This window comes from Photinus pyralis, unplaced genomic scaffold (genome assembly GCF_008802855.1).
Source record: "Photinus pyralis isolate 1611_PpyrPB1 unplaced genomic scaffold, Ppyr1.3 Ppyr1.4_LG6, whole genome shotgun sequence".
Classification (NCBI taxonomy): Eukaryota; Metazoa; Arthropoda; class Insecta; order Coleoptera; family Lampyridae; genus Photinus; species Photinus pyralis.
The window spans coordinates 12,744,764-12,763,509 of record NW_022170663.1 but is presented as its reverse complement, the minus strand read 5'-3'; the positions used below and the strand labels follow the sequence as shown (position 1 = coordinate 12,763,509).

The 18,746-nt window shown below is 38.3% G+C and overlaps 1 protein-coding gene across 1 annotated transcript in view; it reads right to left on the bottom strand.

The window, feature by feature from the left end:
• Positions 1-2,629: 2,629 nt before the first annotated feature.
• Positions 2,630-18,746, bottom strand: part of LOC116173138 (zinc finger protein 2-like) — a 46,848-nt gene continuing 30,731 nt past the window's right edge. The window contains exon 2 of the mRNA XM_031490427.1: positions 2,630-5,045. Coding sequence (XP_031346287.1) covers positions 2,643-5,012 — 2,370 coding nt within the window. The 5' untranslated portion in view covers positions 5,013-5,045 and the 3' untranslated portion in view covers positions 2,630-2,642. The remainder of the gene's footprint in view (positions 5,046-18,746) is intronic.

Below are 18,746 nucleotides of genomic sequence, written 5' to 3'. Positions count from 1 at the left end.
GTACCTAATCGTTGTATCAGGTTTACAAAAACTGAAGAAAGGGTAAAATGTACTGGCAATCCTTAATACGTGACACAAACTTTTCTTTTGAAACCTGTTTTTCAGGATCACACAGGATCGCAGGAACACACGAAAACGTATAGTTCCTTTAGTGACAGTTTTTTCTCGTATTATGCTCCTCTGATACCTAACCATTGTATCAGGTTTCCAGAAACTCAAGAAAAGGTAAAAAAAGGCAATCCTTTGATATATTATGCCCTCCGGACACAAACTTTAATTTTGAAATCTGGTTTTTAGGATCACAGAAACACAAGAAGAGGTAAAATTAATTTTCAAGAAGAGTGAACATTCATTTGCTGAGAGTTTTTCTCGTATTATGCCCCTCTGATACCTAATAGTTGTTTCAGGTTTACAGAAACTCAAGAAAGGGTAAAATTTACTCGCAATCCCTTAATAAATTATGCCCTCCTGACACAAACTTTTCTTTTGAAACCTGTTTTTCAGGATCACAGAAACACAAGAAGAGGTAAAATTAATTTTCTGACAGTTTTTCTCGTATTATGCCCCTCTGATACCTAATAATTGTATCAGGTTTACAGAAACTCAAGAAAAGGTTAAATTTACTGGCAATCCTTTGATACATTATGCCTTCCTGACGCAAACTTTTCTTTTGAAACCCGTTTTTCAGGATTACAGAAACACAAAAAGATGTAAAATTCATTTGCTCACAGTTTGTCTCGTATTTTGGTCCTCTGATACCTAATAGTTGTATCAGGTTTACAGAAACTTACTGGCAATCCTTTGAATTGATCTTGACATAAACTTTATTTGGAACCAGGGTCTCAGAAACACACAAGATAACATTCATCTCTCTCTATTACGCCAACTACTGCCACTTTCATCCTAATGCAACAAATCTTAAAGGAAACGCCTGCATCAGAGAATCCTGCTCGGGTTCCTGTGATCCTGACAACGTTTCAGGAAAAGTCCGGACGACAACCTATAAGAAAATGTCGCGGTAGAACTTAAAGATCAACTGCAAGTAAGTTTTACACCTGCTTTGATCCATAATCATAACTATAATCGATTATAATGTGTCTACCGACCTTATTATGCTCCTGATACAACCACTTTTTGCGTCAATATTCGCAATATTGAGTCAGTTAATAGATTTAGAGACCTTCTTGTGTTTCTGTGCTCCTGATACAACAATTTTTCAGAATAAAAGTGTACTAAAGAGACACAACATGCAAAAAGGCGTGATGATGAATTTTTATTTCAGGACACTATGTACGTGGACAGATGTCCTTGGCTCCTGTGATCCTCAGATAAAAGATCCTTGTATTAGGAGAGCATAATGTACGAAGCTATGTTGGGTAACAGACTCTGTCATTTCTGATGCAATAATTTTGCAAAGAAAAGTTTGTATCAGCAGAACATACCCTTTGAGACAGTAGGCACAATTCTTATGAGCTCTGAAAAACTCTTGGGAACCTTTGAAGGTCCATAATAAATCATCATAAATAGAAAATTTCAGTTACTCACGATTGTATTGCCCTGATAAGTTTTTTAAAAAAATTTTGAATCAGGATCACTTTTCATTGACTTAAAACAAGTGTCAGAGAATAGATACTGATACTTCTGCGTTTTTAGTGCCTTTTATGACAAAAAATTCGCATCATGAGCTCACAATTTAGAAGGAGGTGAAAGTTTCTGTGTTTCAGATATTTAAAGGTTTAAAATAAAAATTTGTTCCTGTTTAAATCTTACAACTATTTTACAAAATTAAATAATTAAAATTATCTTAATGATAATTTCAAATCATTTTTTATCTTGTTGATAATCAAAAAATAATTATTTTTATCTTGATGATAATTTTAATTCCATTCCGCCATTTAAAATTATCACATTTTTTAATTATCGTTGATGAGGTGAAACGTAAGTAAAAGGGTTGCTTTACTCTTGAGTTGTTGAGAAATGTAGCCAAACATTTGACCTAGCAAGATCTCCATTAGATCTTCAGTGTGGACTGGACCTGATCAAAAGTTATAGACTAGAAACCAATTTCGAAAAAAAATTCAAAGGGCTGTAACTTTTGAACTAGTAGCCCAATCTTGGAACTGTTTGAAATTATGGATTCTACAGTCCACATTCTATAAGAAAATTTTTTTTCCGGGTCGATCTGAGACAATTTTTTCTTCGGGGCTCAAAAAAAGGCAGTGTTATAACCTTCGTTTTTACCAAAAATCGACTACACCAAAATTTCTCGGGAAAACACTTTTTCTTATTAATTTGGGTGCGTAGAATCCAAATCAATTCGTACTTTTTCGATCAGACTTCTCAATCAAAAGTTATAGACTAGAAACCAATTTCGAAAAAAAATTCAAAGGGCTGTAAATTTTGAACTAGTAGCCCAATCTTGGAACTGTTTGAAATTATGGATCAGGAGCACATCGCTTATCGTCCTCAATCGAGCCAATCTAACGTTTGGGAGTTCGGGAGCATGAACGAGAAAAAGTTTTTCGAAACCCCCAGAAAATGAGAAGATGCGGCGTTACTTGGTTCAAATTTTCTGTCGCATCCTTTAATTGAGAACCAAAATCTCTGTCGAGATCAAAATTTAAGTTGGTAAAGGTAAATTTTTATGTGAAACTAACCGCCACCCAAAAAAAAGCGAGACACCTAAATGACTCACCAGGTGTCTGTTGATCGAAGGGTCCTGGGACTACTTGGAAAACCTCCCCGATGTCGGCCGTCGTCTCCTTCCCCTCGGCTCGCCTTTGCAGCTGATGTAACTGTTCTAAATGGAGATGTTTTAGGGATTTGATGTGTTGTAACAAAGGTAAACGATTCGTTGATGAGAAACCACAGAGAACGCAATGAAACACGCGCGGCTGTTCATGTCTGAACGAAGAGCAACGCTCCTCCAGGTACTTTAAAAGCGCAACGCCCGCCTCGTGCCGTCCGCCGGCGGCGTGAAGTTGGAGCTTATGCGCCGAATTTGTATAATAATCACAAGCGTTACACCGTATTTGTACACCACCAGGCGTTGACGCGTACTTCAATTTCCACTCGTTTCTAGGTCCACCTTCCTTAACATGGTTCACGTGTTGCAGTCTCTGTAGATGTTTATCAGTCTTACAATGTAGTTGGAAGTTAGCTTTTAGGTTAGTTTTGTACGTGCACAACTTGCAGACGTAGTGGCCCGCGATTAGTGCTAAAATTTCCTGCTCTCGCAACCTCGTCCGATCTTGCGCCAAGTGTCGACCTAAATCTTCGAGATTGTCCGTACTAAAAAGATTGCAAACGCAACAGTGGTAGGTTTTCTGCGGATCGGGATCCGCGGGTTCGGGCGGCGGCTCCATCGTGTCCGGATTGAGACCCATGTCGGAGTGCACGGCCATTTCGGCGGGACCCGCGTGCCCTGGCAGTTGTCCGCCGGTCATCATTTGTATCAACAAGGCCTGATTGTAGGCCATGTCGGCCAAAGCCGCTTCTGGTTTGTCTCCAAGACCCGGGTACATGCCGTAGAGGTTCTCCATGTGCTGCTGTGACTGTTGCTGGTGGTGCAGCGCGGATAGTGTCTGCATGTGCTTCACGTTCTGCTGTAGCACCAGCATGTTGTGCGTATGCTTTTCTGATGTCATGTGGATACGCAGGTTCCTCGCCACGTTTGTTTCGTAATTGCAAACGTCGCAACGAAAGCTGGGTTTGGGTTTATGGCCGCTACTTACAGGGGAGTGGTGGATTGGGGGAGCCTTTGGAGATGACTGTCGGGAATCCGTCGTGGGCGCTCCTCCGTTTTGCAACTCTTGCATGTTGTTCAAGTGCTTATCCGATTGCATATGTATACTGAGATTACCTTTGGTTGTGGTTGAGTAATTACAAACCTCGCAACGATAAGGTTTGTAACCACACGTGTATGTTTCACCCCGCGCCAGGCGAGGGTGGGGTTGACCAGCTATGCAATATATACAACTGGTCTCAGTCTCTGGATGCTTCTCTTTCATGTGAATTTCTAACGTTTCTTGGTATTTGTAGTGCCAATTACATTTGGGGCACTTAAGTGTTTTACAAGAATTTCTACTATGCACATTGCCCAGACCTGCAGGTCCCAATCTACCGGACGCCAAAATCATCTCGCACCTCGTGCAGTCCACCCCCGAAGGTCGACCCTGGATATGCTCGGGACAGACACCGATCGTGGTGCCCGACAGAAAGGCAGGAGGATGTACAAAAGGAGGGGACGGTGATTTTCCAGGCGTGGTTCGTGAAGACGTCGGCGGCATCTCGGAGGAAGGTGATGGTTGTTCGCCGCGTAGCAGGTTCGACGTGATGGAAATCGTACCCATGTGATTCTCAGACGCGGACTGAGTGGTACCGAGAGGTTCCAGTAGCGACACTATCGGTATCTTCTCGGCACCCACGCATTGCAAAATTGCCGAACTGTCCGCCGCTAGCACTTCACGTTCAGTGTCCTGTAGCGTAACCCCGTGTTCTGCTTGAGCGTGATTGGCAAACGATCGCGCAAAACCAAAACTGAGTTTACACACGAAGCACATTAAAATTGGTTTAATTGGTACCGATGCCGGCCTCGGAGGTCTCGCGTCCCTTAACGCTACGACACGATAACTGTGCACCGCCGGCGGTTCCGCCTGCCTTGTCGCCTGACGAAGTAATCGCGACACGTAAACAGCCTGGAGAGGTGGAACGATCTCTGGAATATTAGGAATCGCGGTGCTTTCATTTTCGCTCTCCGAATCTTCGATGATGTAAGCGGAACCGTCGGGGTTGTACACGATCTTGCCGGAGAATTGCTCCACATCCGATGTATCTTGTTGCGATATGCTTGGTGATGGTAGATTTGTGGACGGCGGCGGAGGGGGAGACGCTCCTGGTGCAGCAGGAGGCGGACTTGCTTCTTGCTCTGGGCTCATAATGGTCGATTCGAGTTTGTGCCGCTCTATGCGGCCGCCGGAACAGAGCTCAGGCGCCGCGGACAAAGTGGGCATCGCGGCGCATCACATGCTCGCCCACTGGACGCCCTGCAACAACAAGAAATAATCGTTAAAAAACATCATTTTTGATTTAGGAAAAAAGACATTTAATCAACAACAAAAGTGTCTTAAGGGCCCTCTGTATTGTTGCAGGATGTTGATCCATACTGAAGAGTGAAGAATTCCAAAATTTCAGAATTTTCAAAATGTTCCTTAATTTATGGCGACTGCGTGTAGCTTAATGGGTATAGGCCAGGAAATAAAAGCAAATGACGTTTTAAGGCACACACAGCTGCAAAGTTTAACAATAGCGTATTTATTTAAAAAGTTGATACAGTGATAGCATTCCAAATTAAAGTCTTATGCCGTGCCTCTCATGAATAAATACCTTTGTTATAGATTAAGGTGTGCTCCTTATACGCCGGCCATTTCAACATTGTTATCCAATCATAATCCTCTTTAATCGTGACCAACAAATTCGCTAAATTAATGTAAAATAATTAAAATTACCCAACACACCAAATCGTTCAATTTAATTACCTTTCCATGTACCCCACAACCTTTTGCCTTTCAGTCACATTGTATTCTAGTGCGAGCCAATTAAGTTTCTAAATTTGTCGAAACAACCTTGCCTTACTTCCCGCGGGGGGAAAAAAAGACGGTTACCGAAACGGAAACTGCATTATTTGTCCAAAGCTGATAAACAACGGTAAATATTTTAGAAGTCCGTTTACTTATCTACGGTATTTAATTTAAATATCCACGGCCATCGGATCTTATCATGGCAAATGGATAAATGTACCGATTTCCTTTTGCAATAACGTGGGAAGAAAATGACGCCCTAGACCTCGCCCTAGACTATGTGGTGCATAGGTAATTTCAATTTCAATTATTTATACAATGGACCAATTGAACGGCTTATGCGTTCGGGGAATTCCGTTCCAAATTTGGATTTTTTTCGATTCTCACTAATAAAGTTCAAAAAGAGGCACAGAACTATTTAACAGAAAAGGATGTAAACTTTTACCTAATCTAAGTAATTCCCTAAGGTTTATTTTATTTTATTTTTCTTTGTCCTTGCTAAGGGATTAAAAATTGTAATTGTGTATTTGTATTTTTCGTAGAGGATCTGTACATTTATTTGAGTTATTGAATTATTGTTTTTTATAATTTTAAAATTATTATTTTTGTTATAGTTTTTGGCATTTTGGGTTAATATACCTATATATAAACTACCATTTATTAGCTCTACTGGTACCTAATCTTAATTTAATAGTTTAAAATGCAGTTATTTTTATTTTTTGTAGTACTTTGAAATTGTACACCGAAATATGTTAGTGCTTTTGGGGTTATTCCCGTATTACATCATTAAATTAAAATTAAATTAAAAATTAAAAAATAAATTAAAATATCGAATTTTCCGCATTATACGCTAAAGTTAAAGTTATTAAAATCAGAAAATGCCCTAGATGTAATAGTGGTATCAATATTGATATCTCCGACAAGTCATGCATCAAGATTAACCGTTTTTGGGGGATTGCAGTGTCTTCATTCTATGATGCTGCTAAAACGGAATATGTTACATGCAAATGTAACACCGGGAAGTAATGAAACTCGGAAAGGAAACGAACCAATCAATTTTGCCCCACCAAACAAACATTCGTTTCGCGAGAAATCCGTATGGTTACCTTCGGAGCTCCACAGACACCCTCGGAAATGCATTGATGTGCAAAAATGACACAATCTAATGGAAGAATCAAAAAGAGACTAAAAGAAAACCAAGCAAAGAACCCAAAAAGTTCGTAAGATCTGACGAAATCCGAATAACATCACTTTGAAGAAGCTGAACAACTAAAGAATCGAAAAGTCCTAGGAACTTACACACTTAAAAACACTGAAGTCTCAGAAAAATCCGTGTGGGGCAGAATAATTTAGGAAACAAAGCATTTAAAGGGTCTAAAGGTCTTAAAGAACCTGCAGAATCGCGAGATTCTGAAGGATGTGATGTATTTCAAGACTTGAAAGTAGATGAAAATTACAAATAACTTGAACCTGAAAAATCTATAAAATCTGCATTACCTACCTTAAAAACCCAAAGAATCAAAAAATTGGAATAATTCGAAAGGTCCGAAAACTCTGGTTAATAGGAATAATTTGAAAGGGTCGGGAAATTTGAAGACTCGCTAACGTAACTGGTTTCGGGATATACGATCATCCCCGACCGAATTTTATCGCGTGTAAGATTTGCTTGGGTAAGCAACCCTAACGCTACATTTGATCCTTTAAGCCTTTAAATGAATTGGTGCCGCGCTACGTAATGTGTTCCTGTCCCAGTAAGTGCTACGTTTATTTCTTCAAACCTTCAACGAATTGGTTCCGCGTTACCACAAGGGTTTCGGTCTCAGTAAGCATTACATTTCGTCCTTCGAGCTGCTTAACAAATGGGTGCCCCGTTAGCACAAGGGTACCGCTTCCAGTGAAGTGCTACATTTGAGCTTTTAAATGAACTGGTGCCGTGCTACATTTATTCCTTCAAACCATCCACGAATTGGTGCCGCGTTACCACAAGGATATCGGTCCCTACATTTGGTCCTTCGAGCTGTTCAACAAATGGGTGCTGCGTTACCGCAAGGGTACCGGTCCCAGTGAAGTGTTACATTTGATTCTTCGAGCTTTTAAATGATCTGGAAACAAGAGCCAGGACTACGCCAAGAAGTCTAAACCAAACAATATCCCAAAAGGAGCAACGATTTTAATGTCCAATGGGAGAGCGATGGGAACAAATGCACGCCCATTCGCCACGATACATGGAGGGCGAGGATTCCATGAGTTACCTACCCAGCCTAGGTCACACGCACTCAGACTGTAGTAGACAGAAAGTGAGATTTAATCGTCTTATGAAACTGATGAAGAGCCCATGCAAAGCCCCGTGTCCATAACGGACGAGGTGGCGTTGACAAAATTGGAGATGTCGAAACCCAAGAGGCAGCCCTATCGCAGAAGGATGACCTGCCGTTCGCCATCCACAGACGGAATATCGGTTCAAGGTTTCCACGCGAGAATATGACGACATGAGGGGAGGGAAAATGCAGGGGAGGCACCTGCAGCCTCCATCATGAGGTGTTAAAAGAGCAAAGCTCCATTACGAGTGGTGTTTGACGCCTCCTCCACTTTTCGTTCAGGAAAAGACCAGAACGAGATGCTGCTAACTGGTTCAAAACTACAAGAAGATTTATGTGGCCAATAAGAACCTCCACGGCACCGATGAAGTTGCAGAAAACACTACCGAAAGTGGAGCTCGGTGGAGCAGTACTGGCGGCCAAGCTGTTATCTCTCAACCTCAAGACACTCATTCCCTTTCTGGATGCCATGGGACTACTAAGACCCAGATACGCTGTCTGAGATTCAACCACAGCACGGCGAAATAGGGATTCAGAATATACGATAATCCTCGACCGAATTTTGTCTCGTGTAAAATTTGTTTGGGAGAGCCTTGGGATATACAACCCTAAAGCTACAAACAGGTTTGTAGAAGATGAAAAACTGAAACCGTTCGAATAAAATGAGAAATTGGATCGTAAAAATATTAATAACCTGAAATCCTGAACATGAATTCTAAACAAATGAAGAAACGAAAAAACCCACAGAACCTACAGAAACGGAAATGCCTAAATAAACTGAAGAATCAATAGCATGCGAAAGGTCCCTCAAGAAAACTGAATAGTCACAGTAATGCGGAAAATCAAAAGTCTAAATATTCGAAGGAAATTTGAAAAAAAGGGGAAAAGTTGTTTATCGGAGACGTTGGTCCTATAGAAGATTAAAAGGGGGCTTGGATGGAATGGCCCTCCCCTTCGTATTATAGTCACTGAAATTTTTTTTACAACGCACCCAAATGCCCAAATTTGAACAATCTGAAAGGATATACAGATTATACAAATTGTTAAAGCTGAAGCGAAATCGGAAAGGTGGAATCGGAAGCATCCAACTACATATTTCCATGGGGCGGGGAAGCAGAATATGCAGTAAATTTAATGTAAGACCCCATGGATGCCGCGTTTGGAATAATCATTAGCTCAATTTGATCAGACATTTATGTGAATGGAGAGGCGAGAGGTTACTTCATGGACATAAAGCGTGAGCACTGGACAAGCAGACGGACAGTGGAAATTTTTGTAATTAAAAGGCGCTAAAATACTGTACGAAACACTAAAAAAATCCCTATGGTTTTAATGCTCATTTCCTTTCACTTATACACCTCGGAAAAAACATTCAATTTTGTTTAAAATACAACCCCTCTCCCCAACATATCAGTTTCCGCATAATTAATAAAAAATCCCCGTACGTTTCATTTTATTTATGCATTTAGGCTCAATTACTTAACCAAATGATTAAGGATAATCCACAATTATAAATTGTGTTCCTGAAGCAATAATAAATCCCACGGAGCACGGAACTAAATGAATGGGAATCTGTGCTAATATTTAAATTTTAAAAGGAGATTAGGCAAAAACGAACTGGTTTTCGGTTGTTGTTTAATAGTCTTGGAATGTCTTCAATACCTGCATGTGTAATTTTGACTGAGAAAACGAAAGTTCCAAGTTTGAAAAAGGGGTGGAATACCGTAATAGAAAACCACTCTAATGTTGACCATGGATAATTTCCTGCAAATTAAAATTCTAACTATATCATCTATAGCAACAAAAACAACGAATTAATATTCCGCAAGCAAATTAGATTCTCCATTAACGTGTGGCGAATAAGAATATTTCGCCGAAAATTCTTTCGCTCTCTTTTCAATTTCACACTAAATTCACCTGAAATTTACGCCCGACACTGCGCTGCTTTGAAACTTAAAACGAAACTATTTACCAATTACATTTAACGATTTACCTTTAATTACATTCTACGTTTCGTATTTTTTGAAATAAATCGATATTGTATTTCGTTTCGAGGCGTTACAAACATGATGTCGCCGATGGAAAGTAGGTGAATCACGTACGTAGACAGTTGTAACCTTTACAATAGACAGCGGAGAGGCTATCATGAATGGTCAGTAAGTTGAATGGGGTAGTAAAGCGTTCAAGTTGCGGTCAAGGCGAAGGGAGCGAAAATACCGAAAGGGGAGGAACTAGACCTAAAATAACAACTAGGATAGCCCCAGGTTCTTCCAATGTTTATTGAACCCAAATAACTTTATTTCACCTATCTCTGACGTAATAAAAGAAAAACTCGCTAGAAAATTCATATTGCATATTTTCTTATTTCCACGAAAAAGAAAATTAAAGTTTGAAGTGGGGTAATACTAACAGTTTTCCAACGGACCAAACTGTTCGTGTACGTTAAACATCGGTGGCGGCGTTGAACATTGTGAAGGACCCGACAGCTCGAAATATACGTAGAACATTGTAGATAGAGCATAAGTTATGCATGGGTTCGCATATGGGTTTGAAATGAAGTTAGCGCCGACCCCTAGCTTACACATATTACATCATAACGCGAGGGAGATATATAACAGGTATTCTTTGTTATATGACTTTTCTTGGGACTTTATTTCCTTCACGTTACGTTTCGGATTAATTATAGACAGGGCGCGCCCGGAAAAAAGGTGGTTTACGCACAATTCTGATTTAATTAGGTAATTGCGCCCTCGAACAATCTGATATTAACGCCATTTAAAATAATTACAGCGTGTGTTAGTTTTTGATGTGTATTTATCTACATTTAGGGCCCGTGATCGATTGGTTTCGCATAAATATTAAAGAAAACCAATTATTAGTGATCCCCACAAAAAATCCATAAAACTAATTTCAATCCTGGCGGGTATAATTTTAAATTTTATTAACCAGATCATTCCATATTGTTCTTATGGAGATCGATTCGCTGTTATTAGTACGAACTGAATATTTTACCACTAGATTACTTTTGATTATATTGCCCGAAGATATCAATTATATAGATCGTTATTCCCGACTAAAAACGGAATATTTAATGTTACCATTTTGTAGAACAAAGGATCTGCTCGTTATAATAGGCTAATTTCGCGGCGAAGGATTCCTGTGTCAACTTAATTAGCGCGACGAGAGTTGTTGGTCGCCGAATGTCCGCACCTGCTTTACCAAAAAAAAGACGAAACTAACTGTAACTTTTCTCGCAGTGCAACCAATCAATTACGCTTATTAATATAATTTGTCCGTACAGACAAATCTGTATCGTGTGCGAAAACAAACAAAAAGGTAGTCGTGAGAAATGATGAGAAAAGTATACACCGCCGAAAAACCAAACTGAAGAAAAAGCCCATAATTATTAAGCATGATTAGAGTAGTGTGTGTAGTGTGGGAATTAGTAATTACAAGTACCACGCTTGACCAGATAATTTATACGGGCGTTTTACCTTAAATTTTACCTGTTTTCGTTCGCTTGGACGGCTACGGGCGCCGCCCGATCTTGTCCTACCCTTACTTATTAATCGAAATTACACATAATTATCAAAAAGTTTTACGAAGAAATCTTTAGGTCGACCTTGGAATACCAAAATTCTTAATCAACCGCCCAAAATTGGAGACCAACCGCGCCGACTTTGTTGCTCTTTGTGCCATATGCTGATCGATTCGGTTAAATTCTTGAGGAAAGATTGATAATTGGGCTCAGGAGGCTCAAATTAATATATCTTTCTGGTCAAGTTCTGAAAGTAGATGATAAAGCGTGTTTCCTTTTCTATTTTTACTGTTCTAAATGTGGTCATTTTTATTATTTTCAGTTAGACTAAGTAATGAAATGTTGTGAACTTGGACGGAACAGTAAAATTCCTCACAGAAATTGTGGTGCCAGCTATGTAATACAAAAGAAAAGCACATGTAATTTATTCCAACTTTTTAAAGTGACTGTCACTCTTGACTTCTATCCAGAAACACAATAAATTTGAAGTCTGCTGTACTACTTCAATAAATGTATTTAAGCCCTTTCATAAATTAAGCTTCAAAGCTCCCAAAGCCTCAAAGAAAAATTTACTAAGGCCAGCAACGCACTAGGTAGCCTGGCTGCGGCAGCCAATCCCACACACGATTGCTTATTCGAGCCCGCCTAGTGCGTGCAGAAAAAATAACCAAAAAACTGGTTAACAAACAAGGCCCGCGAAATTAACGGTCCCGAAAAAACAACACCTCAATTTTGGTACTGTACTTATAACTGATAAACCGCTAAGGAAGGAAACAATCTCTTGTAATTTACCGATTACCTTCCAATTTTTTTTACTAATATCAATAAATCAATATAATCAATTAATAAATAATATGATTTGATATAAACATACTTAAAATATACAAATTTCAATAAATAAATGGACCCCCTTTAGAATTAGACAACCTTCTATCTTTCCTGCGAATATTTTACTTTTCCCAAAGATTTTCCAGGCAAGTCATTTTTGGTCAAAATCCTCAAAAACATGGTAACAAACATTTTTGATTTTTTAAAGGTTGGTGCGAATTTACTGCCCAAAAGAAAAATTTCGATGCTGAAAAGTGTCTGCAGAAATGATTTTGTACAAAGTTGGTGCTAATTGGACTAAATGTAATTTATTAATTGCCGGACAACAGATAAAAACATCCACAGTGAAAGAAAAGTGGAAAATAGAAACGAATTTGTGCCCAGTTGGATGGGTTGCTTATCGTTCCGTGAAGTAATTTGTATAGATAAACGAGGTGTGCTATTTTATGTCTCTTTTCCACACTTTCCATATGAAATGACCCCAGAAGTTTGGAATATGGAATAAAATATGCGTACTCTCCACTTTCTGGACTCTCTCCAAACTTTTTTTGTGTATTGAACTGTGAGGTTTCCAAATAATGCACGTTTCACAGTTTCGTTCTCTATTTTTTGCAAGCAGATTTTTTTCGGGTACCGTTAGGTCGCAGGTACCTAGCTGAAATTTTTTACACTGCAAGCTCTGTTAAACTCATAACACCGCCGCAAGTCGATATCTCAAGAAATGAGGAAGCTTTTTGGGCTCTAAGGGCCCCAAGAAAGGGCAAGAGGACAATCTTTGCCCAATTTCAACAGATTTACTACCAGATCCAATTTTTGTACGATTCTGCGAAAATTTCCTAAATTAACCAAACTATTAAATTGGGTAGGTAAAATCATTACAACGAAATAAGGTGGTCTGCAGATGCGAGCCAATTTTAATGAATTAAAAGGATAAAAATGATTAAAAGTCTCACGTAACCAGTATAAAAAATTCCTAACTCCATTCTTTATTGAAATATCGATTTGAACAGTGGAAGGATTAGAGCGTGTAGTGTCAAAATGTAAATCGGAACAGCCCTATCCAAAATTTGAGGTTACTTTTCTCAGGAACCGTAACTTCCAGGTGGCTGATTTACACTGCACGCTCATCTATTGACCTCAAAACTGCAAGCCAATACCTTAAAAAATAAAGAAGTTCGGAAGTCATGTTTATTTTTTGATTTTTTGAGTCCTAAGGGCCCTACGGAATCTGTGGCTGATTTATCATGATTTCCGGAACAACCATACTCAAAATTTGAGGTTACGTTTCTCAGAAACCGTAACCTCCAGATTTACACTCCACTCATACTTCCTCTGTCGAATTCCAAAAAAACCGCAAGTGTATATCTCAAAAAATGAGGAGGGAGTTATGTCTGTTTTCTTTAGACCCTAAAAATGTCTGTTGGGGCCTCTGGGAACCTTTTGAACACCTATGAGCCATAAAAGGGTCAAAAATCCGACATTTAAGCAACTTGTTTGTTGAGATATCGACTCGGAAAAATTCCGAACATTCACCTTCTCCGTTCTTATATAGCGAAAATAACAATTTTGAAAAATTTCCGAAATTGACAATTTTGCCTTTGCTGATGTAAATTTTACTCTAAACTTTATGGCTCAAGAGGATACAACCGTAAAAAAGGCGCTAAAGATTTGTTACCGCCATAGCTTTGCTCATGAGAATAAAAAGAAATTCAATTAAAGTTGATTGAGAGCGCTTTCTTTAAGAATTAAAAAAAATGTTACGTTTTATTTAAATTCGTACGCCATCTAGGTATTTCCTTTGTAATCCACTAGTTTAAAGATATGTTAAGTAAGTTTATCTTAGTGCTTAATTTTGGCCACTAGAGGCCATCCAAGTGTTATAGATTTATTATTATTACAATAATTCTTAAGCCGCCCGAGGCCGTGCAGAGGTTTTCTTAATTCTTTTCGGTCCACGCACTTCTTTATACCATTTTTTAGGCTTCTTCTCTTCTGGCTTACCCTTTTTTTCATTATTTCCGACCTGATTCTTGCTTTCTACATCGATATTCCTTGGTGGAAACCGTAGAATTTTTGATTTTCTCAAAATTGCACAAGGAAAATTCCACCGCCATCTTACCAATTCAAACACACAATTCTACTTCATTCTACCAACATTAGACACTTACGACAGAGCTGTGTGTATCATTAGTGGAAGTAAACTGGGTGTCTTTACTATCATTTTGGATAGTATAGCCTAGGAATGAATGCCCGTTTAACAACTTACTCGATGGTAAAGAATTCTTTTTGGTTAAGCGACCACTGCCTACTGACATTAGGATGAAATATGGGTAGGTATCTTAGGTGGTTTAAGTAAATTATGAGTGTTTAAACCCTGGTTTCTAGTCTGTAACTTTTGATTGAGAAGTCTGATCGAAAAAGTACGAATTGTTTTGGATTCTACGCACCAAAATTAATAAGAAAAAGTGTTTTCCCGAGAAATTTTGGTGCAGTCGATTTTGGTAAAAAAAAGAAAGGTTTTACACTGCCTTTTTTGAGCCCCGAAATAAAAATTGTCTCAGATCGACCCGGAAAAAAAATTTTCTTAGAAAATGTGGCCTGTAGAATCCATAATTTCAAACAGTTCCAAGATTGGGCTACTAGTTCAATAGTTACAGCCCTTTGAATTTTCTTTCGAAATTGGTTTCTAGTCTATAACTTTTGATTGAGAAGTCTGATCGAAAAAGTACGAATTGTTTTGGATTCTACGCACCAAAATTAATAAGAAAAAGTGTTTTCCCGAGAAATTTTGGTGCAGTCGATTTTTGGTAAAAAAGGAAGGTTGCACACTGCCTTTTTTTCGGGCCTCAAAAAAATTGTCTCAGAAACAAAATTTTCTTATAGAATGTGGCCTGTAGAATCCTTAATTTAAACAGTTCCAAGATTGGGCTACTAGTTCAATAGTTACAGCCCTTTGAATTTTCTTTCGAAATTGGTTTCTTTTGTAGTCTATAACTTTTGATTGAGAAGTGTGATCGAAAAAGTACGAATTGTTTTGGATTCTACGCTCCAAAATTAATAAGAAAAAGTGTTTTCCCGAGAAATTTGGGTGCAGTCGATTTTTGGTAGAAAAGGAAGGTTTGTACACTGCCATTTTTTCGGACCTCAAAAAAAATTGTTTCAGATCGACCCGAAAAAAATTTTCTTATAGAACGTGGCCTGTAGAATTCATAATTTCAAACAGTTCCAAGATTGGGCTACTAGTTCAAAAGCTACAGCCTTTTGAATTTTCTTTCGAAATTTGTTTCTAGCAGGGTTTAAACAAAAAGGCAACATAAAAAACCTGATGTAGTTTTCTACCACTAAAGTATTGAGTTTATAACAACCATTTTAGCTGCTTATCTAAGAAGGTAATAATGAGTTTAAACCAAAACTCGCCCACAAAAGGAATTTTTTTATTTATACATTTGCTTAATCCCCGAAAGGATACCCTCGAGCTGTACTTGGTCTTCAGATAATGCTAATACTAGATATTAATTGCCTACCGGAAACAAAATTTCATCTCCAAATTAAAGTGCATACAATTACCAACTTTTGTAGGTTAAAACTCGGAGCCGAACGAAACATTACAAACAAAGTCCGATTTAAAGAAACCCATGAAGCATAAAGAACAAGAATCTGAAAAGAACAAGAATAAAAGGATATCGGTCCTAAGAGTGGTTCAGGTGTTCAGGTAGAGAGGAGTGAAGTGGAAGAATCCGTGAGCCGTATCTTGACCGAGAGAATTCGAGACGGACCCCCGGTTATTTAACATTCGCCAAAACAATGCTGCCACCACTTTTGCATATATTTACGTCGAACAATATCCGCGTCATTATTATCATCGTTTCAAATCCTTGACCCCTCGTCTCTCGCGGCTAGCGCTCGAACACAATTTAATATTAATTGATCTCACATTTCGGTATTCCATTAACTGTTCTATGAGTAAATTATGACACGCGGATGATTCCAATTTCCTGCTCTATATATAACTTTCTACTGATGGTAGTGTAAGCGTTCGAGTTCGAGTACAAAGCAGTGGGTAATAATATGTCCACAGTTCTAGATTTTAAGTACGAGCTAGCCTTCTCTGAGCACAAGTTAATTTTCGAAGGAAGTGTGTCACACAGTTGAATTGGAATTTTTCGAATATGCCACAAGCATTACAAATGAAAATTTCGACACACAGTTAACACTCATCAATATCCTCTTCCTTTCTAAGGGTAAGAAGGAGCACAAACCATTTCCATATTTAAAAACCCTTTTGGTTACTTTGCCTTATTTTCTATTGTCATTTTTATTCGATACTGTTTCGTTTTTCTTGTACTTTTAACTAAACAAAGAGGACCAATTCAAATAACCAGAAAAATAGACGGGAAACGCATTTCGCTAGTACAGTAAGTAGTCAAAAATGTATTTTATGTCATAAACGAGAGGGTGGATTACCAACGTCGATGGGTAAGATAATGTAGTTTACGAAATCGGAAATTGCTGGTAAAACACTAATCAATATACAGGGGTTGATAAATTCAAAGCTCCATAAGAGCAGAGCGGGTTGTCTGTTATTAGGTAATTTATTGCTAAGTACTTTGCCTAAATTATCAAGATATAGACCAGCAGTGGCCGAAAGCTGAAATATAGAACCTTAAAAAAGACTCAAGAGCTCAACGCGTCAAAGAAATAATTAAATTAGACATCAATCACAACACACAAACGGATTATAACTGTCCGCACTTCTAACGCCCTTCGCATCCAATTTACTTCACATATTTCGACAAAAAAAGGGCTGTAACTTTTGATCTAGTAGCTCGATCTTGGAACTGTTTGAAATTATGGATTCTACAGGCCACATTCTATAAGAAAATATTTTTCTCCGGTCGATCCGAGACAATTTTTTTTCGGGCCAAAAAAAAGGCAGTTATTACCTTCCATTTTTACCAAAAATCGACTGCACCAAAATTTCTCGGGAGAAAACTTTTTCTTATTAATTTTGGTGCGTAGAATCCAAAACGATTCGTACTTTTTCGATTAGACGTCTCAATCAAAAGTTATGGGCAAAAAACCAATTTCGGCAAAAAATTCAAAGGGCTGTAACTTTTGAACTAGTAGCCCAATCTTGGAACTGTTTGAAATTATGGATTCTACAGGCCACATTCTATAAGAAAATTTTTTTTCCGGGTCGATCTGAGACAATTTTTTTTTCGGGCCAAAAAAAAGGCAGTGTATAACCTTCCTTTTTTACCAAAAATCGACTACACCAAAATTTCTCGGGAAAACACTTTTTCTTATTAATTTGGTGCGTAGAATCCAAAACAATTCGTACTTTTTCGATCAGACTTCTCAATCAAAAGTTATAGACTAGAAACCAATTTCGAAAGAAAATTCAAAGGGCTGTAACTTTTGAACTAGTAGCCCAATCTTGGAACTGTTTGAAATTATGGATTCTACAGGCCACATTCTATAAGAAAATATTTTTTCCGGTCGATCCGAGACAATTTTTTTTTTCGGGACAAAAAAAGGCAGTGTATAACCTTCCTTTTTTACCAAAAATCGACTGCACCAAAATTTCTCGGGAAAAAACTTTTTTTTGTTAATTTTGGTGCGTAGTATCCAAAACGATTCGTACTTTTTCGATTACACGTCTCAATCAAAAGTTATGGGCAAAAAACCAATTTCGACAAAAAATTCAAAGGGCTGTAACTTTTGATCTAGTAGCCAGATCTTGGAACTGTTTGAAATTATGGAGGATTCTACGTCGATCGAGACCTTTCCAACGAGGGGTCGGAAGGCATATCTACGACGCACCGTTCTGTACATGACCTATTTCGCAACACCCCCTTCTTTACCATTGAATGTACCTCAGTATACCAAAATTACTCTAACCAGATTGGAAAAATTAGTTTGCGGACTGTGTGGAGAGTTCTAGAAAAATTCAAAGGGAAAAAAAATTTAAAGGGATGTAACTTTTGAACTAGTAGCCCAATCTTGGAACTGTTTGAAATTATGGATTCTACAGGCCACGTTCTATAAGAAAATTTGTTTCCGGGTCGATCTGAGACAATTTTTTTTTCGGAGCTCAAAAAAAGGCAGTGTAACCTTCCTTTTTTACCAAAAATCGACTACACCAAAATTTCTCGGGAAAACACTTTTTCTTATTAATTTGGGTGCGTATAATCCAAATCAATTCGTACTTTTTCGATCAGACTTCTTAATCAAAAGTTATAGACTAGAAAGCAATTTCGAAAAAAAATTCAAAGAGTTGTAACTTTTGAATTAGTAGCCCAATCTTGGAACTGTTTGAAATTATGGATTCTACAGGCCACGTTCTATAAGAAAATTCTTTTTCCGGGCGATCTGAGACAATTTTTTTTTCGGGCCTCAAAAAAAGGCAGTGTTATACCTTCCTTTTTTACCAAAACCGACTGCACCAAAATTTCTCGGGAAAACACTTTTTCTTATTAATTT